This window comes from Phyllopteryx taeniolatus, chromosome 3 (assembly GCF_024500385.1).
Source record: "Phyllopteryx taeniolatus isolate TA_2022b chromosome 3, UOR_Ptae_1.2, whole genome shotgun sequence".
Taxonomy (NCBI): domain Eukaryota; kingdom Metazoa; phylum Chordata; class Actinopteri; order Syngnathiformes; family Syngnathidae; genus Phyllopteryx; species Phyllopteryx taeniolatus.
The window spans coordinates 23,318,344-23,339,848 of record NC_084504.1 but is presented as its reverse complement, the minus strand read 5'-3'; the positions used below and the strand labels follow the sequence as shown (position 1 = coordinate 23,339,848).

The 21,505-nt window shown below is 40.5% G+C and overlaps 3 protein-coding genes and 1 long non-coding RNA gene across 18 annotated transcripts in view; 2 read left to right on the top strand and 2 right to left on the bottom strand.

The window, feature by feature from the left end:
- Positions 1–822, bottom strand: part of fbxl17 (F-box and leucine-rich repeat protein 17) — a 238,433-nt gene extending 237,611 nt beyond the window's left edge. For both annotated transcript variants that reach the window (XM_061767764.1, XM_061767765.1), the window contains exon 1: positions 610–822. The gene's annotated coding sequence lies outside the window, so the exon portion shown is untranslated. The remainder of the gene's footprint in view (positions 1–609) is intronic.
- A 1,733-nt stretch (positions 823–2,555) lies between these two features.
- Positions 2,556–5,895, top strand: prxl2c (peroxiredoxin like 2C). Of its 2 annotated transcripts, XM_061767762.1 has the most exons (6): positions 2,556–2,790; positions 2,978–3,046; positions 4,268–4,321; positions 4,402–4,507; positions 4,578–4,712; positions 5,133–5,895. In XM_061767762.1, exons 1-6 carry the CDS (start codon positions 2,605–2,607, stop codon positions 5,261–5,263), a joined length of 681 nt encoding a protein of 226 aa, XP_061623746.1. In that variant the 5' UTR covers positions 2,556–2,604; the 3' UTR covers positions 5,264–5,895. The 2 variants fall into 2 exon arrangements, with proteins under 2 accessions (XP_061623746.1, XP_061623747.1); XM_061767763.1 differs by lacking the exon at positions 4,268–4,321.
- Positions 5,896–6,041: 146 nt separating this feature from the next.
- cdc14b (cell division cycle 14B) lies at positions 6,042–21,363 on the top strand. 13 transcript variants are annotated; one of them, XM_061767748.1, is made up of 17 exons: positions 6,042–6,419; positions 6,563–6,763; positions 8,828–8,918; positions 9,783–9,858; positions 11,189–11,281; positions 11,360–11,436; positions 12,041–12,107; positions 12,180–12,330; positions 12,421–12,651; positions 12,719–12,857; positions 13,775–13,940; positions 14,024–14,118; positions 18,881–18,928; positions 19,017–19,142; positions 20,149–20,299; positions 20,692–20,757; positions 20,879–21,363. In XM_061767748.1, the coding sequence occupies exons 2-16, from the start codon at positions 6,652–6,654 to the stop codon at positions 20,713–20,715; spliced, it is 1,647 nt and encodes a 548-aa protein (XP_061623732.1). In that variant the 5' UTR covers positions 6,042–6,419; positions 6,563–6,651; the 3' UTR covers positions 20,716–20,757; positions 20,879–21,363. The 13 variants fall into 13 exon arrangements, 10 of the variants coding, with proteins under 10 accessions (XP_061623732.1, XP_061623733.1, XP_061623739.1 ...); XM_061767753.1 differs by lacking the exon at positions 6,042–6,419 and adding an exon at positions 6,937–8,731 and having other exon boundaries at positions 6,463–6,763; XM_061767749.1 differs by lacking the exon at positions 6,042–6,419 and having other exon boundaries at positions 6,459–6,763; positions 19,020–19,142.
- LOC133475224 (uncharacterized) lies at positions 11,397–12,158 on the bottom strand. Its single transcript, XR_009787750.1, has 3 exons — positions 12,023–12,158; positions 11,797–11,906; positions 11,397–11,521 (listed from the first exon to the last, which is right to left on the bottom strand). It is a non-coding gene; the product is annotated as an uncharacterized LOC133475224 (long non-coding RNA).
- Positions 21,364–21,505: the final 142 nt, after the last annotated feature.

Sequence of the window (21,505 nt, the reverse complement as noted above, 5' to 3'; positions counted from 1 at the left end):
TGCCCCCTTTTTATGGAATGAGTTTCAACAGCAACTTTGTCTAGAATCACTCCCTACTGTGTCACAAAAGGTATACTAGACCTTCAGGAAACATGTAACTGTTTTACCTGATGCTGTTGCTGACTCGATTATGCTTCTTGCTACCGCACTAGTAGCCTTCTGTGTTTATGTTTTCGTTTTTTGTTTCATGATATATGATGTATGCCCGGTTTTTTTGTGCATAAAACTTCCTGTGTGTATCTTGGCCAGGACTCCCAGGAAGACGAGATCTCTGTCTCTAATTGGACAATACTAGGATGAATACAGAATAAATAAAATATAACACAGCAACACTACAGTTTTACAAAGAAATGGTCGTATGGTGGCTACCGAATGAAAACAACAAGGTGTAAACAAGAGAACAGGTGGTCAGATGAGGCATATATCACTACGGTGATGATCGAGTATTTGTAAAGCTGACCATTGCGTCATCAGTTGACATTTTCTATACATCTTTGCAAGCTTTAATGAGTGATAAAGATGCGACTAAGAGCTGTCCTGCCAGGCTAGCTCGCTCCATCTAATCAATGCTAAAAACTAGCTGTAGCAACGACAGCAGACATCGCTCACCAGTTCGCACGGTGCTCCCACGCTTGGCCGCCGAGCTCACATAATAGTCGCCTTCTGGCAGGTCGAGATGAACGCTGACACCGCCTCGTCGGGGGAAACAAGGACGCGAAAAAGCCCCGTTAGCCTAGCAGCGCCCAACACTAAACAGCGGCAGCTCAAGCTGGGCTCGTCAGAACACTTCCGCACCGTGGGGCAAAGTACGGAAGCTGAAGAGGGGCGATTCGTAAAACAGAATGGCAGTTTTGTAGAAATATAAATTCGTCTAAAGTGTATGTGGAGTATTTTACTATGTATTATCTTAAAAGTGTTGGTTAGCAGGCAGCAGCACAGTGGACTGCCACATAGTTCAGAGGTTCGAAGATTGAATCTTGGCTCCGGCCTTATTATCTGGAGTTTAAATGTTCAATCATTGAGGTCTCTTTTTTTAAGTGTGATCTGTCCAATAAAGCAGTGCACAATCCCCATTAACACAATACAGTGTATGCAAAAAAGAACACAGCCTACCTCGCCATAAAGGTAAACGTAAAAGTGTACATAAGAGAACATAGTACTGAAAGTACAATTACAAACAGAAAACTACTGTCCATCCGCAATGTAGAGCAGTAAATACTGACCAAATGTACAAAATGCAAGCACAACAAAACAACAACAGCCTACCACAACACAATGAGGAAGATTTAGAAATTAACTAAAAAAAAATTTTTTAAATTAAACCCTTTACATAAATGTATTTTTACGTGAATATGAGTAATGGGGTTGTGTTGATTCGTGTTACACACTTGGCTGAAATGTTGAAAAAAATATGACAAATAGGTGGTGAGCGGCAGTGCAGTTACCTTCACGTCATTTCTCTTAAGTCATATAACTCACTTTTTTTCTTCTCCTCGGGGTGACTAAAAATGTTTTAGTAATACAGTTTCATGTGTGTTGAGAGACACAAAAACAAAGCAGAATTGTTACAATTTAAAGTGTGCCTGAGATAAAAACAATTATTTACCATTCAAAGGAAAACATACACAAAAAAAGCTGATTCCAAATGTATTTTATATTATATTTTATATGTAAATATGTAAATTATATGTAAAGTGCCTGTTTCCGCATTTTTTTCATGGATTAGCCTATTTTAAATTTCATGGGGGGAGGGGGGGGGGGTCCTTTACTGTAATTCTGCAACGACCTAAATTCTGTAAAACTCAAAAAGCTATCGTTATTTATTTATTTAAGTACTTTTAAATGTAATAACTTACCCTTTGTATGCACTGTGTGTACATGATATGTCAACTCGAAACAAGCTCCAAGACACTTAAAAACTTAAAAACTATGATTGGACAAGCTGAAAGTCACAAGAACAGAGTACGTTTAATAAATTACATTATGTTGTATTTTTGGGGTAGTTTCTGGAGCTCGTTTGTGAAATTAGCCATGTAGGCAAAGAAGTTTTGGCAAGTTTGAGATAGACAATAACATTTATTTAAAAGTTAAAGTCAACATATATGCAGCACTATGTAATGCTCAGTTGTTTTTATGTATGTATTATAGAATCTGTTTATTACTGAAAAATATAATTCACAAATTTTATTTTTTTCACAGACTATCATATTATTCTAGTATATGATGAATTTTATTGTTCGATTTTTAGGTCTTCTCTGAGGCTTGTAAGTCATGAGTCATCAAGTCTTGATTTATTTATTTATTTATTTTTTGCATTTTGGGTAGCGTCTTGAGAATTTCTGTCAACTTTGTAACGGACAATAAAGTTTATCTAAAAAATATTAATTACGCATTCATTTATTTAAAGTTATTCAATTGTATTTTATAAATGTGTATTACTGTGGTCTCGTGTGGCTAAATCGAGTAATCTACACACTGTGTTTTTAAAAAAAAAGATTTTTTTTTTTTTTTATATTAAACACCAGCTCGGGTCACGTCTTAGCGGGTGGGCGTGGCCTTCCAGCCTTCGCTGAACATCTAAAAATAGCCTTAAGGGGGGAAAAAATGGCAGAAGTAAAGTTACCCGTAACGCGACAAATCGAGAGCGAAATAACTCGGGACAGTGGATCTCCTCCGGTCGACGTGCACCTCCGAAACGTGGAGGATTGTTTCATTTACGACCGCCACGGAAAGTCCATCCCGTTCAAGAGTTTGTATCAAGACAGGAAGTCGATCATCATTTTTGTGCGGGTAGGGAGAAACTTTTCATTTGCCATCCATCTATTTGGCAGTAGCCTTTAAATAAGGGTTTGCAAAGAGCACAAAGTAAACTTTGTTGCGCATTGGTGAAAACAGAGGGCTGAACTTTATACACGTGCAAGAAGATGGCAGTACGTTTGTAAACAATGCCTTGTGTTTGTTGGTTTTGTCCCCACAGAATTTCTTGTGTTACAGCTGCAAAGAATACGTGGATGATCTAAGCAAAATACACAAAGAAATTCTGGAGGTGAGTCCTGACTCCCAAATAATAATAATAATAATAATAATAATGTGAATGAGTCTGGTTTTTTTTTCCCTCAATTTAAAAAGTTCCCAAATGCTTTCATCGAAATCCACATTTATTACACTTTACACAATGTTTCTGGTCTTGCTGAGCAACTGTTTTCCCACGTGCCCATAAACAGCTGGACCAATATGGCGAGGTAAGTCTTCGTTACCATGACGACCGGGGCAGAGCTAGGGTGTTGGGACTAGGTATGCGGCTATTAATTCATTCCGTGACCACACTCAATAATCAGATTTCACCTTTGAAATGAATGGAAATGCAATTAATCTGTTCCAGCCCCTGCCCCCGAAATACCAAATAATAATTCATAAGAAAAAATGCACTCAACAGTCTTGTCCTGCATAAAAACAAACTGTAATAACATTTGCTCTCCACATAACCTGCAAACATGTAAAATGCAAGCACAAAACACGACTGTACCTAATGTATTGGCTGTCCTCCTTCTTCTGTGGGGGTCTTTTGGCAGTTTGCAAACCGTCTTAATGGTGCATTACTGCCACCAACTGATGTAATGTATGTGAATTGCGCCGCAAAGAAAGAATCACAGCAACTGCACTGTTCTTGTTTGTTGAAGAGGGTTCACCTTTAATCCAAAAGGCTTCTTCACATCTAGAATTTTAGGTGTGGAGTCTCCCTATTTATTCATGTTATGTTCAGTGATAGTTTCATCAGTGCGCTATTTTTATGTCAGCTGGCCTTCCTGACACAGCCCACCCATTTTTTGTATTATTTATTTTTCCCCGGGCTTGGGATTGGCAATGGCTGAGGATTTGCGCATTGACTGGGAATTGGACTGGCGCCATTGCTTAAAAAGTAGCTGATGTTTTGAAGCCGCTTATCAGAGCTAACGCTGTTAGCTCATGCTAATAAATGCGTTCGACAAAACTCAATGCAGCTCTCCTTACCTTTTGGTTTTGCCATAGTGTTTCAGATGGTGTAGTCCCTAGCTTCCAAGTAACGGGTGGAGAAACTTTGTGTGGTGGCGATTATTATGTAAATAGCCTCAATTGTACCATACGGATTTATAGTTCTTTGTTACTTATATAGGTTTTGGTGGGGGTTTTTTTTCCAAACAAATAAAATGGACCAATAGAAAGAAGGTATACTTTTACAGGTACCTAAAAAAAAAAAAGGGGGGGGGGGGGGTTTGATTTTTTGCAGGATGCCGAGGTTAGTCTCGTTGTCATTGGTCAGTCTGCTCATCGTCACATACAGGTTGGTACTTCTCTTCTTGTTATCCTTTTAAAAGTACCGTGTTAAAGTAGCATCAAATCAGATTTGAACGTCTCGTCCAGCCTTTCTGCTCACTGACAGGATACGCTCATGAGATCTACGTTGACCCCGAGAGGATCATTTACCGTAAGCTGGGGATGAAACGAGAAGAGAAGTTTACAATCTCAGGTAAACTCAGTAAAGTAGTAGTTGCATGCATTGATGCCGTGAATGAGAATCCTTTCATTTGTGCGTGAAGCCCAACCGAGTCCTCATGTGAAGTCTGGTATCTTCATGGGCCAAATGAAGAGTATATGGAGAGCCATGACGAGTCCTGCATTCGACTTCCAGGGTGATCTTCATCAGCAAGGTGGAGCCATCATTGCAGGACCAGGTCAGATGTCCTATCGCTAAATTGTCTTCTGTCACTGTAGATCAGTGAATCCCAATTATTATGTTGTTTTTTTTTACACAAAGCATCAATTAAAAAAATTACTTCACTCAAAGTACCACCATCATTTTAAAATACCATTGTGTAGATTATGCAAACTTTGAACACTAATACTGTGCTTAAGAAAAAAAAAAAAAAAAAACCTCTTAAATAATGATTCAATTCAAATGTACTGTACATACGTTAAATGAAAAAAAAAAAACCTTAATAAATGCCTAAAAATAAACAATTCTTAGAGATTAAATGCAAATGTACTGAACTGAAAAACATCTGAACTGTACTTGGGCAGTGATTCTTTTGCATACCACACTTTAGGAATCACTGCTGTAACTCATTCATGCTCAAAGGTCCGACTCTTCGCAGGCTCTCAAGTCCATTTCTCCCATTTTGACATGAACCATCTGGACCACATGCCTATTAACTGGCTGCTGCAGCTCGCCGGAGTTCAACGCACTCTGAACTTCAGCAATAAAGCAAAGGTCATCCATGTGTAGCCGGCCGGCATGCACAAAGTGGAACATATTTGCCTGTCGTGGAAATCTGTTGTTCATAGTGATAGTTGTATTTACACTATACTTACGGTAATGCCCTCGCACGTGGGAAAGGAGAGCCATAGTCGTGATGCGCTTTCAGCCATTTATTTAACGCCAAAAATAGTAAAACCCAAACACAATGAGCACACTCGCTCAGGAGCTTCTGTTGGCCACACCTCACGCCAAGATGCTCACACGCAGACGTCACATGCCACCCCACCAGGCCCCGCCTCTTAAAGGCACATATCTATCTGCTGTGAAATTAAAACAAAAAAATCAAGTAGTGACAGGCCGTTGGGGCCCCAGGAAGAAAAACTTTTCTGCTACTTTTCTAGATAATTCAATTGTCCAGTGAAGTTCAAGTGGTAAAAGAAAGCAAGTGAACTCAACTTGAAAATGAAAATATACTGTATATTTACAGTATATACACATTTGAATGATGTTCTTGAAGCAAACTCGGCACAGCGCATACGGTTTGATGTTCGTTTCCACGGCAATGCTCTACGTGTGTATTTTGATGGGTTGGTTGTTGACATTGTTCACTCCAGAGATCTTATTTGTGATCATGTTTATTAAATAAAGTATAGTTTCTATTTCTCGACTAGATTTCATTCACAAAAAACAACATCCATCTAAGCTGACTTTGGGGAAAGAGGCAAGACTATTTGCCAGTCAATCACAGGGACAAACAACCGTTCACTCACATCAATGGGCCATTTAGAGTCGTCATGCGTGTAGAAAAGAAGAATGAATGAAAGCCCACGCAGCCACGAGGAGACTCCACGCAAACTCAACACAAGCTGAAATTCGAACCCAAATCCAGATTTGATGTTGGGAATCATTTATTGGGGGGGGAAATGTTTTAAAAAAAATACAAATTTAGATTGTGAACGCAGGTTAGTGCTTTCGACCACAAAGATAGCCTTGCTGGCCCACCAGTGATGGATGGATGGCTTGGTTGGGTGTTTTTTTTTGGGGGGGGGGCTCTTTCACAATGTGCTCTCAAGTCTGCAGTACATAGGGCACGGCAGATGACGTCACTACCTTTACATGGTCACGGTTAGAGATAAGGCAGGCTTTATTTGAACAGCGGGATACCTGCTCACACGCCGCGCAGGTTAGCCTACTGCACAACACTGCACACTACGTCACATGCAAGGGGGTTCTGCAACAGAAACCTGCCCTGCCTAGATTGCACGTCACCGCTCCCGACAAGAGGAGAGGGCTTTGGAAGCACGGTTGACATTTTGGTGCACGCAGATCTAAGGGGAAAGACGCCCCAGGCTGTGCAGGAGGAGGAATCCTAATCATGCCCGCCGTGCAGCAGCAGCAGCAGCCCTGAAGGCGACATGAAGCGCAAGAGCGACAGGAGGCGAGTGGAGACGAGGAGGAAAAAGTGCTGCGCAGCCCAGCGCGGCTCAGAGGCGGAGCCAAACTCGGATATTTACATTGAGATTTTAGGTAAGGGTGCTCGCAAAATGAACCCGGTCAACTTTGCGCCGAGTTGACACGTCGCAGCGTGGACACAAAATGGCCCTTTTGAATGGACGTGCTGTGATTTTTTTTTTTTTCTCTCTCTCTCCCTTTCTTTACCACCTAATGTGGCGACACCGTCCTTTCCAATACTGTTAAAGTACTGTGGGATTTGTTTAGTTGGGATTTAGCTACAGTGTTAAAGTAATACCCGCAATCCTTATTATCGTCATCATCAGCAAATGATAGTTTTTCCACATTTATTTTAACACGGTGATGTTATACTCATCGAGTGACGTTTAACAACGCTTAAAATGTTCTTACGCTGACGTCCTTCATCCGTTTTGACCATATAGATACCAATATACCTAGACATCACATTGTCGCGCAATCCTCCTTCAACGTGGCCGCCATATTGGGTGTGGAAAACTGGTAGTGATAAAGCCGCTTACTTCATTTGCTGCTTGGAGATGTAGCAACTGTTTTACACTTGTAGCCAGAACTCATAGGAATAAGACTGAATAATGACCTTTCATGCAGATGACGCGGGTTCAATTCCCAGCCAGTGCCAGGGCATCTGGTACGAAAACTGAGCCAATGAAATCATGTGAGTGACTCAGTGGGGTGAAGATTTATCACAATCTGTTAAATCTGAATGTTAGTGCTCTTTATGGAGAAACCCAACATCACGCCTATATTTAAGGGGCTGGTTATTGAAGACAGACAAAAGTAATGTGTTCATATTAACAGTTGATTACACTGGTCCAAGATTTTATAGCTGAATTGGGACAATTTTGATAAGCTGAATCCAAATATCACATTGGTTTTGCCCAAACAGGTCATCTTTTTGAAGTTCTGGCCACATGTTTTTGTTTACATGTGCATTTATTTGCACTTTAGAGGTTCAAATAAATGGACGTTCAGGGCCTGAGTTTTAAACAATGATGACGTAACATTCAATTTATGGGTACTTACTTTTAATCATAGTCTACTATTCAATTTACAGTCAACAAAGTTAGTAACGTTAGTAACATGATTATTAAACTGTTAGCAACTTGCCATAAAAACCTGACCTGGCCTAAATCCATTGAAAAAAACATAGTAAACTTACAACAACAACAAAATTGTAACCCAGTGATGTTTATTTTTGCAGAAGCAGCGTAACATGCATTGAGAGCGTAAACACTCATAACACCATTAGAAAAATATGTTATATATAAGGAATAACCATCTACAATTTTTGGATCAATAGTGATATACGTTGTTTTTGGTGCCTGTTTCCCAAATATATTAATGTGTGGCTGAATGAGAGGCATTCATTTTGTGCCTTATGAAGTTCAGGTCCATTGACTTGCATGAGTCTACGGGGCAGGTAGGACACATCCAATATGGCCGACGCGCTGACGGATCATAGAAACGAGCCAACCCAATGGTTTTGACTTCTACGTCGTAAGAGAACGGAAGAGAGGGTTTCTCTGAGTGTAAATCTCGGCTGTGATTGGGCGCTAGCACAACCCAGCAACGGCCTTGGTAACGTTCCCGCAGCCTATCGCGTGTCAGAACAGGAGCACTTTAAACTAAAATGGGAGGGATTGGCGCCAGCTTCGTCCAATGGCGTCAGTCGTTGAATCCCTTTCGGCCAATAGTGTTTCGCGATGGCTAAGGGGCGGAGCCAGGGGCGAGCTCACTTTTAGCGTAGTGCGCACTTTATTCACATGAAAAAAAAACTCACCCATACCGTGGGAGGAGACTTTTCCGAACGGCAGAGTTGGACTTTTAACAACAAGGCGGGAACTTTATTGTACGATTTTTCTATATATTTTGATTTTACAAGTGAGTTTCACGTGAGTATGCGCACGTTCTGGTGAGGAGAAATCAGGCTCCTCATGTTCAAAACAACTCAGGTCAACATGACCGCGGATGATGTGTCGTCACGATGCGTTGAGATCCTCAAGGGTAAGATGGCACCGGGAGAAAGAAAGAAAATATGTCAATAACAATGATAAATAATAATAATAAAGTAACTGCCAATTCCTCCTGTACACTTTGTAGATCAATTGTATTTCGCCATCATTCAACAAAAGATTAAAAGCACGACAGATCGACACTGCTTCTGCATAGATGAAGAGTTGGCATACGAGAAGTAAGTCAAAACATTCATCCAATTGAACTTTCACCCCTGTGCTTTGCCTACTGAATTAAAGGTTATTTTAAGTGGGCAGACCCCACCTTGAGTCTGTTTTTTGTTGTTGTTTTTTTACAACCAAAGTGCAATTTGGCCAACATTGATTTGAAATTCTAGCTGCAAATAATCTATCTGTTTTTTTTGCACAACAGTCGTCCCTCGCACATTCGCAATTAACGAGTCACAAATTCTCATTTTTATTCTGTGGAAACTTTTTTTTTCAGCTATTTGCTTTTTGGTTGTTTTTTGTGCTCTATCTGAGCTCTAAGATGCTACTAGATGGCGCCACATCTCTGTCTGAATAGGAACTGGTGTCAAGGAAGTATCTTGAAGAGATGCATCTCGACTTTGTATATCAAGTTCAGCCTGGGTTGTTAGTGGAAGTTACGGAGAGTCTCCACTGCATTTGCATTAACACACAAAATTAAATAATCTAATGAAGCCAATTATCTTTTTTTTAAATTATTGTATTTTAAGATGAGTTTGAACTGTTATGGGACCTTAGGTTGTGATATATTTACAGTTTAAACTATTAATATACGCAGTTCTAAAATATATATATATATATATTTTATTTTTTATTTTTTATTTTTTTTCCTATTCGCGGCTCGATTCACTTGGGATTACTTTCCTTGTCAAAAGCACTTTTCAATTGCACCTGTGATTATTTACAGCAGGGAACACACATATCTATTATTAAAATGTGAGAGGCACCACACATGACACGGTGGGCAAAAAAAAATGTGTCCTTACTGATATTATTGTTTGCTGTATGGTTGCATTAACAGTCATTCTATTGGTTTTAATCTTGTTCCCTTGCAGCTTCTATGCAGACTTTGGCCCCCTCAACCTTGCCATGTTTTATCGTTTCTCTTGCAAGCTGACAAAGAAGCTCAAGGTAATTAGGACACTTGAGAAAGAAAAGCACTAGAAGTGGTCTTTTAAGTACGTACAGTGGAACCTCAAAGATTTTTCCCAAAAGAAATAATGGAAAGAGAAATAATCATCATGTTCAAACTTCATATAACACCTTTAAATTTGATTAAAACTAGAAAATGGTCGAAAAAGTGTAAAAAAAAAACCCATAATGACTTAGTATTAAGTCTTATGCTAATTTTTAACACAACCTAAATTTCTTGCTACACAAGTGTAAAAATGAATTAACCACTGTCAGATGTAAAAACTACAAAACACTAACATTGCGTTTTAAATGAGGGAAGACACGATTGCAGTCTTAATTCTTTGAATGCGGGCCTGCTTACTTCCTGTGCAAAACAAGCCAAAGAAAACGCTAAACACACACATCCAGGATAAATCCAAGGCCAAGCTGAGAGCTCGCTTGAGGTTGCACATGGCATTTCAGACTCCAATCTGAAGGTTTGTGCAACTTTTGAGGAATGTTCCTGAATCCCCCCCCCCCCCCCCCATATTGTACAATTTCAGGGCTGCATAGTGTATTAGTGGTTAGCACGTCTGCCTCAGATGTCTGAGTATTGGGTTCAAATCCCAGTTCCGGCCTTCCTGTGTGGAGTTTGCATGTTCTCCCCTGTGCTTCTGTGTCTGTGTTTTTTTTTCTTTCCCACATTCCAATAACATGCATGTTGGGGGTCACTTAAGACTCTTTTGTTAGTTGTCCATAGTTATGAATGTGAGTGTAAATGGCTGCTTGGACGACCAGTCCAAGGGGTACCTCGCCTAAATTCAGATGGGATCAACTCCAGCTCACCCGTAACCTAACGAGGACAAGCGGGATAGAAAATAGATGGACGTACAATTTCAGGGGCATTTGACTTTTGAGGTTCCACTTTATTGTATGTAGTGTATGTGTCTGTGAGTTATTAGAGACTGTTTTATTGCTTTATAAATCCAATCTGTAATGTTGCAATTGTATTAGCTGCATTTAAGCAGTGTTAATTTCCGTTCCGTATGTTACCGCCATGTTCCACTGTGTAAATTACGTAATTGCTCTTTCTCATGTATTGTAGTGAGTATGTATCTTTTGCTTTGCGCTCATGAATATTCCATGACATGAAACCCAACCACATCTCAACATCCTTTCATTAAGTTCCATTTGCGCCACATCTGTTCAAACAAAGCCGTAACGCAAAAAGAAACAAGGCCGATCAGAAGGGCTCATTTGTCATGTGAATTGTACAATTAAAATGTCCCTGTCAAGAAAACAGATGGTCTGGTAAATCGCGTAATAATATTATGATGTCTCTGCATAGTCCATTACTCTTTCAAGGAAGAAGATTGTATTTTACACCTGTGGTGACCAGAAAAAACAAGCCAACGCTGCCTACCTGATTGGCTCATATGCAGTGAGTAGAAACTGCATAGATCCAATGTATAATAACTATTCTGCTATTTAATTATTCAATACATATGTCTGTGTTTAGGTAATGTACCTTAACATGATGCCAGAAGAGGCCTACAGTCTGTTGGTGTCAAGGAACAACACATACATTCCATTCAGGTACGAGTGGTGGAGTAAATTGTTTTTTTTGTTGTTGTTGTTGTAGGGGTGCCCACGTACGGAACGATCGTTGTAATCCAGAATCCTGTAATTGGTGAATTAATTTAGCATTTTTTCTTAATTGGTCAACAAAAACACATTCATTTTTAACGTATTTTTATTCATTTGTCACTTTATATTATAAATAACAAATAAAATAAAAGGAATTTGACATGTGCATGTCAATTTTTATGTAATATATTAAATAATAGGTTAATTATAATTACATTAATTATGAAAAACATTTAAAAATGAGTGATGATTATTTTATTATAAAATAAACAACAGTATTTTACATACACTTTTTAACTTCTTACTTACCATCCTCACTGCAAATGACCTGGGCCGACTGTTGGGTTTACAAATCAAACGTCGCTCTTGAGTATCGAAAGTTTGTCCATCACTGTGTGAGTTCAGGTGTTCCTAATGTTCTGTCCAATTAAAGTACAATGCAACATTGGCATTAACGCGAAAGAAATCAGATCCCGTTTTTTTTTGTTTTGTTTTGTTTTAAAGAGTTAAAAAGAAGTAGAAGTGAAAGTCCTACTTGAATTGTGTTTCTTAGAGATGCCTCGTTTGGAACCTGCATGTACAATCTGAACATCCTGGACTGCTTGCGTGCTGTCCACAAGGTACGTCCGTATCCTGCCCGCGCTGTAATTGCCGAGTCACACTCCCTCTTATGAAATTATCCTCTCTGCCAGGCCCTGCATTACGGCTGGCTCGACTTCTCTGACTTTGACGTGGAGGAATACGAGCACTACGAGAGGGCAGAAAATGGAGATTTGAACTGGATCATTCCGGGAAAGTTCCTCGCGTTTAGCGGGCCTCATCCCAAAAGCAAAATAGAGAACGGCAAGTTTAGTTCAGCGCGTGACTTGTGACACTTCTTAAACAGTGTTAAATATAGCACCTTGCACTCATGTCTCTTGTTTCTGATATCAGGCTACCCTCTGCATGCACCTGAGGCCTACATCCCTTACTTTAGGAAACACAACATCACCAGTGTCATCCGACTCAACAAAAAGATGTATGACGCCAGGCGCTTCACAGACTCGGGCTTTGAACATCATGACCTCTTTTTTGTGGACGGGAGCACGCCCAATGACGCCATTGTCAGAAAGTTCCTCAATATCTGTGAGAACGCAGACGGAGCCATTGCTGTCCACTGCAAAGGTATAACATGTAGCAGAGCCTGAATGAACAAAATCCTGTGATTACACAATGTATGTGTTTATTTCAGCTGGTCTGGGGCGAACCGGCACTCTAATTGGCTGCTACATGATGAAGCATTACTGCATGACCGCGGCGGAAGTGATCGCTTGGATTCGGATCTGTCGCCCGGGGTCCGTCATTGGGCCGCAGCAGAACTTTGTTGAAGAGTAGGTGCATACATCCAAGTCATAACCAGTATTGGCAAAATTACTTAAGTAGAAGTACAGATAATACAAAAACAATTCTCGCGTGAGTTCGATGTGTCCCGATAACTCCGAAAAAAATTAGTCAGAAAAACAGGTGGGAAAAAATTAGTCAGAAAAACAGAAAAAATAGTCAGAAAAAGAGGTGGAAAAAAATTTATTCAGAAAAAAATAGCCAGGAAAACAGGTGGGAAAAAAATTTCTCAGAAAAACAGAAAAAAATAGTCAGAAAAACAAAGCCCTAAAAAAAATTACTCAGAAATGTTTTTATTTTTTTTATTTTTTTATCCAAGTGAATGCAATACAGTTCTGTAAATGTTCACCAAGACTTCAACATTAGCGAATGATAACTGCAAAAAAAAAATAATAATCCACCGTACCTGTATGTTTTCTCAGATTAGATGAAGAATTTTTGAACGCCAGAAATGTATGGCTTTTAGGCCTGCGAAAGACAACAAATCATTTTTGTAGCCGACAACATCAAACAATTCTTTTAAATGAGGCCATGGATGGGGAATATCTTGCGTCTCCGAATTTGTCGCATCATGTTGTTAATGCTCATTGCTTCACATTCCTGCATGTCACAATTTGTCTGTCTGAATGTTCTGAACTCCTGTTTCAATGCCAGTGTTTTAGGAGCTGCACGGAGAAGTTGTGCCATTTTATAGCTGACATCATAGCTGACATAGTCTTCTTTAGAAAGCAAACGAGTCATGACTTAACCAACAGCACCTCTGCTGATTGGAGCCAAGTCGTCCGATCTATCGCACGTCAAGACGCAATTAATCAAACAATTTAGCACAATCAACAGAATTGTTTAACAATCAAGTATCATGCGCATTCCTTAATCTAAATTGATGTTTTGTGATGTTTTCTGTCAGGAAGCAGAACAGTCTGTGGGCTGAGGGAGACGTCTTCCGGGAGAAGTTGCTGAGCGAAAGGAAGAATGGTAAACTGGCCGTGACCAGAATCCTCTCTGGAGTCGACGACATAACTATTAATGGCAGCAACAAGAACAGAGCATCTAAGAAGGGAGAGATGGAACTGGTACGTTTTTGTAAATAATTTCTCATGACTATGCCGCTTCGTCAAATGTTCCTTATTGTACGATTTGTCTGGCAAATCCGCAGTATAATGATGACGAGGACCGGAATGGCCTGACACAGGGTGACAAACTGCGAGCCCTGAAGAGCAAGAGGCAGGCCAGATCCTCAAGCTCATTATCGTAAGTACTAAGCCTGACCGCCACTCTCATTGAGCGCCACTTTAATCAATTCAAACATAATTATTTTCCAGTAAAAATGGGATTTCACCCCACAGCCCCCCACCAAACCTCTGAAGAGAGTGATTTTGTTGTCGCATTGGATCAGCTCCCGTGGAGCAATTTATTAGGTTTGGGGCATGCTGTCCTATAATACTGTAGCTACTTGATGAGATTGTGTCAGGAAAGAGTAGACTCAAACATGGATTTGTGTTGTTCAGTCAGGCAGGCACAGCTGTGGGGAAAGTAGGAGGCATAATACAAATATGGAGGGATTTTTTTAAATCTCTTTGGATGTTAGCACATGCATTCAATAGAATGCTGGATAGTGTAAATAACTCATTTAGAAAACAAACACGTTCGTGTGGCAAGTAGTTGATCTAGTCAGTGTCTTTACAGTATGACATTGATTTGAGATTACAGTACAGCCCTGTGATTGGCTGGCAAGCAGTCCAGGGTGCACCTCTCCTCTCACTCTCACTCAAAGTCAGCTGAGATAGGCTCCAGCTCACCTGCCAAACTAATGAGGACAAGTGCCATAGAAAATGTGATTGAGATTACATGGTTTGTAATCAGGCATGTTAAAACGCAATTACATTTGTTCAGATACTTTAGCCTCTTCCTGGTCTCTCTTCTTATATTCATTTTAAGATGTATCGACCAGCTGGATGGGAATCCTATCAGAGGTGGTGTAGTATCATGAGATGAACCTCTTATTGTACAAAGGAATAATCATAATAATTCAGGTAAAACACAGCAAACTCTCTTACCTCACAGAAAATCTCTATCTCTTGCAAGGCTTTTGAACTTTGGTAAATAAAAGGACATAGCAGAAGTGATAAGATCAGCACTGGGAACTTTCAGGCTTTCGTAGTGTGACACTGACTTTTTGTATCAGTCAGAACAAATATTATAATAATATAGTATTTGTACAGTATTAGTTACCATAAGGCGGCACGGTGGGCGACTGGTTAGAGCGTCAGCCTCACAGTTCTGAGGACCGGGGTTCAATCCCCGGCCCCGCCTGTGTGGAGTTTGCATGTTCTCCCCGTGCCTGGGTGGGTTTTCTCCGGGCACTCCCGTTTCCTTCCACATCCCAAAAAACATGCATTAATTGGAGACTCTAAATTGCCCGTAGGTGTGTATGTGAGTGCGAATGGTTGTTTGTTTGTATGTGCCCTGCGATTGGCTGGCAACCAGTTCAGGGTGTACCCCGCCTCTTGCCTGATGACAGCTGGGATAGGCTCCAGCACGCCCGCGACCCTAGTGAGGAGAAGCGGCTCAGAAAATGGATGGATGGATGGATGGACAGATACTCTGCTGAGAGATGCTGTCGCCGACCCAAAACCCCAAAGACACAAAATAATTGATGATCGTGAAACATCATAGCAGTCTCCAGATACCCTGAATACTAGTGGGTGTGAGCAGCTGTAGTGTAATGTCATAGCAATTTTATTGGATAGTTTGTAGGTGCTTTGAGTGGATGCTATGACACCACACACTCTCCGTTAATTGCATATTGCCATTCCCATGTGTGTAGAAAGAAAGTTAACAATTGTGTTAACAGTAAAATGGCAGACCTTTCCACATTAAGACAAAATTTTGCTTACATCTCGACCTGGTGTACAGTACATTCTCTTATTGTCGATTGAGGCGAATGTGGGGGAGTGGAGGCATAACATTTTTTAAAAAAAAAATATCACTGAACTGAAGTTTACATTTATTATTTTTCAATTTTACAAGCACATTTTCCCTGAAAATGTCAGTCCAACTTCAGATTGTATAACTGCCAGTGTATAAGAGGTTCCGTTGTTGAGTGAAAGCATATTAATACGGAAAGAAATGACGCTGTCTGATTGTGTTATTCCCGGCATACACGCGATTACATTATTTTCAGCCCACAACAGATTAGTCACAACCATTTGAAGTCTGGTACCAGTCAATGCCCGAAAACATTATACCCTATGATTGACTCCAGCTTCCACTTGAGATTTATGGAAAAGCAATGAGTGGCCGATAAATTGAACTCTTCCCTGTATATAAACTAATGGCTGTGTCGTATTTTGGCCATAATTATCTGTAAATCTAGTGTGGTTGACTGGCTACTGCCAATCTTCCCATGTGGCTCTGTTGTCCCCGTGCCAGGCAGGTGGTAATGCACTGTTGCGGCCTCACAGGCGCGCTCTGGCCAGTGTCTTGCCTGTCGTTTAAAAGATAGCTGAGGGAGTGTGGTGATGTGGACAGGAATGAAATGGATGTGAGGTTTGAAGGAGGTAAGCGCATGTCACTTCCCATTTTTTTTTTTAACTAGGTCCTCTTCCTATTGAAATGGATGGCTGATTTCTTTTTTTTTTCCCCTTTAGCTTTGCTGCGGCATGGATGTACAATAAGTAAATTAGATGCACTACATTCACTCCTGCTTCTCATGGATTTGCTAGTCTGCTGTATTTGCTAACAGCTATCCATTGGTCAGCTCAGTGCAGCACAACAGACTTAAATATTTGGTGCTCGGATTCCATTAATTAAGGCTTCTGGTTAAGACGCTATTAGTAAAGGACGTTTTTTTTTGTTCAGTGAAGGCTTGTTCAATCAGCTCAACTTTGAAATGGGATTTCCCTTTATCGTCTCGACCATAGTAGATTCTAAATCTCCATATCTCCAAAGGAGTATTAAGGCCACATTGAAACTATGAGAGTAAAGTTAAATTGAAGAAATCCTTGAAAAGTCCATCTATTTACGTTATCCATTTGGTACATCGCTTGTATGTCGCTAGGATCGATGGATGAAGATGGCTGCTTCAAACCTAAATGGCTGACTTTCTGTTCAATTTTGTGCATGGGTCTATGAGACTTTGTTGTGAGTCTTATGATAGACATGTCCACCTAATTTTGTGTCGATTGGTGGAACTGGTGTTGGGGGATAATTTATTTTCTGACTTTTCAACAGGCCCTGCTGGGTGAGCCCTAAAAATAAAATCCATGCACATTCACCGAGATGTGCCCACTTGCAACAATTGGTTAGTTTTCAGGCACGTTGAGGCCCCCAAAACGTTGCTCATTCCTCAGTTTGTCGATTCCTAGAGTGCCTTTGCAGTTTGCATTGCCTGTTGCTCAGACCGGAACTCTGAGGCAGTGCAATTTTGAAAAGGAAGACGTTATTACAAAAAGAAAGCGGAAAAAAACTGTTAAATGCAAGCCATGATTTTGTACGTCGTAATATCAGGTTTTTCTCATAACTTATGTTTTGGGGTTTTTGTTTTCAGTGTGTACACGAGTGTTAGTCAGTGTTATGCTGAGATCAAATTTCCTTCTCTCGAGGGAACGTTGAGGCAGGGTGGAGATTTTCCGCTCTCGACCGAGTGGTTTATCAGCGTTGCTGTGCAACCATCTAACACTCACCATCTGGCTTTACTATTTAACACAGAAGAGCATGTAAAATTTTACTGCAATGTGAAAGCACCTTTTCTGCCTTTTTACCCTCTCCATGCATGGCAACAGGCACGACATCCTTGGACATGCACGCTCATACATGTCTTCAATCTGTCTTTGTGTCCAATGTTTACTAAATGTTGGGCGGGGTTCACATGGCTTTACTGCCAGTTTTTTTTTTTTTTTACCGGGACTGGATCAGTACAAGCGTAACGTCGGAGTTGTGTTACTCTTCATATTTGCATTCACCAGACACATTCACGATAAAAAAAAAAGGCTTAATTTATGATACAGCAGATCAGTCGATTGTCAAGGTGTACCTAATGTTGTGGCCAGTGAGTGTAAATAGTATGGTTACTTACTGGTATATTTTGCAAATATTTTGTCATAGTTGTATGACAAATTAATTTTTCCGACTACATGTGTGATTGTTTAAATGTTGTCGATGTTTTGGTCATTACAATTAGTTTTACTGTTGCAGAAAATCAGCAATATTGGGTTGATTTTGCTGGCCAATACACAACACAAAGAATATCAGCCAATTTGGCTGGAAATTGGTGAAACAAACCTTTGAGAGGAAAAAAAGGCGTTTTAAGCCAAAATTTGTATTTATAAAAAAAAAATAAAAAAAAATCAGCATTGTTTTATTGATCTAGTCCCATTGTAAAAGCAGAGCATCACAGACCTTGTGTCCTCCCCAGTTCTCTCCTTTTTTTTTTTTTTTTTTTTTAATGATTCCCTCCTTTGTTTTTTTTCTGTTTGCTTTTGTTTGATTTGTCTTTTTAGATGGCTGGTAGCCATGCTGCTCTCCTCCCTGTGTAGCCTTGCCCTGTGGTGGATTGTGTATGGCTTCCCTTCTTCTATCCTGCATTTCTGTGTAGACGGGTTAGGATTTCTATGAGTTCCACCGGCCTGTGAACCCCCTCAAAAAATGTTTGCTGCCCCCCATTCTGGATCTATCACTGAGAACGCTGTAAGTGAGCCCCCTATTCAACTACCAACTAAAATAGCCCCTTTTCTATTTCTAGCAACATCCTTTGTTTCTAAACATCACACGTCTTTCTTTTGATTCAAGTTCCCAAATACAATCATTTTAGCCTGGTATTGCAGGGCTGACGGCTATTACATTATTGAGTGTAAAGAAAAGTGATATCTAGCGCCACCCTGTGCATCTACCCTACCACTATTTGGCTTTGCTAATCTCACCCGACTGTAATGAGTGAAAAATAAATCTGGAAACCAGCAAGCTGCATAGCTTCGCCCACCTCTACACTCATGTCAAACTTGTGTTTTCTCAGGCAAGAAGAAAATAAGATTCACACCAGGTCAGCATCCCAGTCTCTAAAGTAAGCTTTGCTATATATCCCTATCACGTACCCTCCGACTGACTGGCATAAAATATGGTAGTAGCCATGTCATCTCTCTCCTCTGTAGCAGGTCCGTCCTTCAGGCCAGCGTACAGAGCTGTAAGACTGGCGTCAACTCATTGGCTCTGTCTGACCACTCAGACAGTAGGAAGAGGACCAGAACCTCACTGCCCGCCAGTGGAGTAGCATGCAGGTAGGAGGCCAGTGTGACACCTGGCTCGCTCTTACACGGTAGTACTATAAAGCCACATATCTACCAATTGGTACAGTTTGAATGGGATGCAATTGTTCCCTCATGTGTCAAGGGTGTTCCCTGCCTCTCGCCTTCAGGAAACTGGGATATGTCCGTGTAATTCTGAAACATTGTAAAGGGGAAAGAAAATTGCCAAAGGAATGCTGCTTTCGTCATAGCACAGTTTGACTCTACTCGGCTTGATTAAGTTCAGTATGGTTGGTTTTGCCATATCAAAAGGGTAAAATGTGAAAATCATTAGCATTGAACACATCGGTTCGAACGAGACAGGCTAACAAAATGGAGAAGAAAGTCTCCCCTTTATTTAGTTCCGAGAGCCGCAAGAAAGTGCTACGCGACCGATTATGTTCTTACCCCACCCCAGTTTTGACAATCCAAAGGCAATGTTGGAATTGTGATGCAGGATGTCTAGTTTGTCCCTTTAGATATGATACCACTGTGGCTGGTATCGGAACAAAAGTGCCAAAAACTGTCATGGAACACATTTAATCTTGTACAGAGGGTCCCGTTTGCGACTTAGTTCATTACTACAGCAGCGACCTATCCCAACTTTTTCCGCAAGTCGAACACAATGTAGTCTACTCTTTAATGCAGTAGTAAAGTCAATTACTGTAAATATTTGTACGTAAAACACTTCAGGCCATAAACATGAAACAACAAACCGTAAATAGGGCAGAAAATAAGCGTTCCTTCTTGTGCCATGTTTTCGTACAACACGACGCAAACTAGTTGTTTGCACGCCGTACATAACTTTGAAACTGCATGTCAGAGCTGTCGTAAACTGAAAACTACTTTTACCCTTCATCAGACAACGGTAAGGCAACAAATTGCACTTCAGACCATCAGGAACATGTTGTGTCAATTGCTAATATGTTGTGAACAAGGCAATCCAGAGGCTATAGCCACTCATGCATCCTAACCTAACAGCATCCCCTCTCTCTGCCAGCTCCATATGTTGCACCCCACTGGTCGGCCCCCTAGCCAACTTGCACGTAATGGCCAGCGACAGGGAGCCCGTGTGTTGTGAGCCATGTGGCGGCCATAGCAACGCGGCCAACACGTGCACCCCCGTCAACTTAAACATGGCGCATTTGCAGGCAAGCTCCCCTCCGGCCCGTATGGAGCACAACATAATGCATTTCCTTTGGACAAGCTCTCTCTACACTAGTTCCAGTTGGGTTTTGGCAGCAGTTGGATGATTGGATTCACGCCAAACTTTAGACAGTATCGACTCTGTAAACTGGGCTGCTGCCATGTCCAACCCAACTTCACAGAGCAGAATTGATCTTTCCTGCTAAATCTTCAAGTCTGCCTGCACTTTCTTTCAACGGCACTGCTTGCATGTCCTCCAAAGTTTGGAGTATGACTGGCTATAGCGCCCTTGGTTCCTTCTCTTGCTTGTTATTGTCACTACTCTACATCATCCTCCGTCCCTGCTCTTCTGCGGCATTTATCTAGTTTTTTCTGCCTCTTGTTTCACACACAACAGACCCACTGCCTCCAGACGACGTAAAGCTCACCGTGCTTTTCAATCTGAGCGCTTGTCTAAGCTGTGGTATCTATCGCCTACTCACTATCTTTTGTTCGCATAATGCTTTCAGTCTTTGTGACATGATTCAGACATTCTATTCAAGTGTTTTCCTCCATCAATGTTTCCTTTGTGTTGTTCTTCGCAGTCACTCCATACCTAAAGCAAGAGCCCCTTTACTCCGGTGAGCCTGTGGATGTGCAAACCCTGAAGAAGTTTGACTTGATTTCTTTAACAACAACTAACTAGATACACCATGATTTGTTTAAATGCCTGGTAGTCTCCTAAAGTTTATTCAACATGTCCTAATTGTTTTCTAATTGTTAATCTTTCGTGAAACAGACTGAACGTCCAAAATAATTTTAATCATTTGTGTGATTTTTTTTATTTTTATTTTTTCTTCTCTTTTCTTAGTTTAGTAGTCTGAATATCCATGCTCAATATCCTGGACACTCTCCTATTTCAATAGCCATTGAGATGTTCATCTGTTGTATTTCGTAACTGTAAATATTTGGAAAATGTAAATATTTTGTACCATTTTAATCAAAATTGTCCAAATGGGACTTATCCACTATATGGACTGATTTGAAGCATATATGCTATAATCACTTTTTAATTAAAAGAATAACCCTGCTTTCCCTTTTCATTTGTACACGCACAAACGTTGACATTTGTTTTGCTGATACTTTTTGGTGTGAAAAAAATGCAACATAAAGGCACGTCAAACAGATCCACGTTTCTTATATATCGTATATAAAAAATAAAAATAAAAACA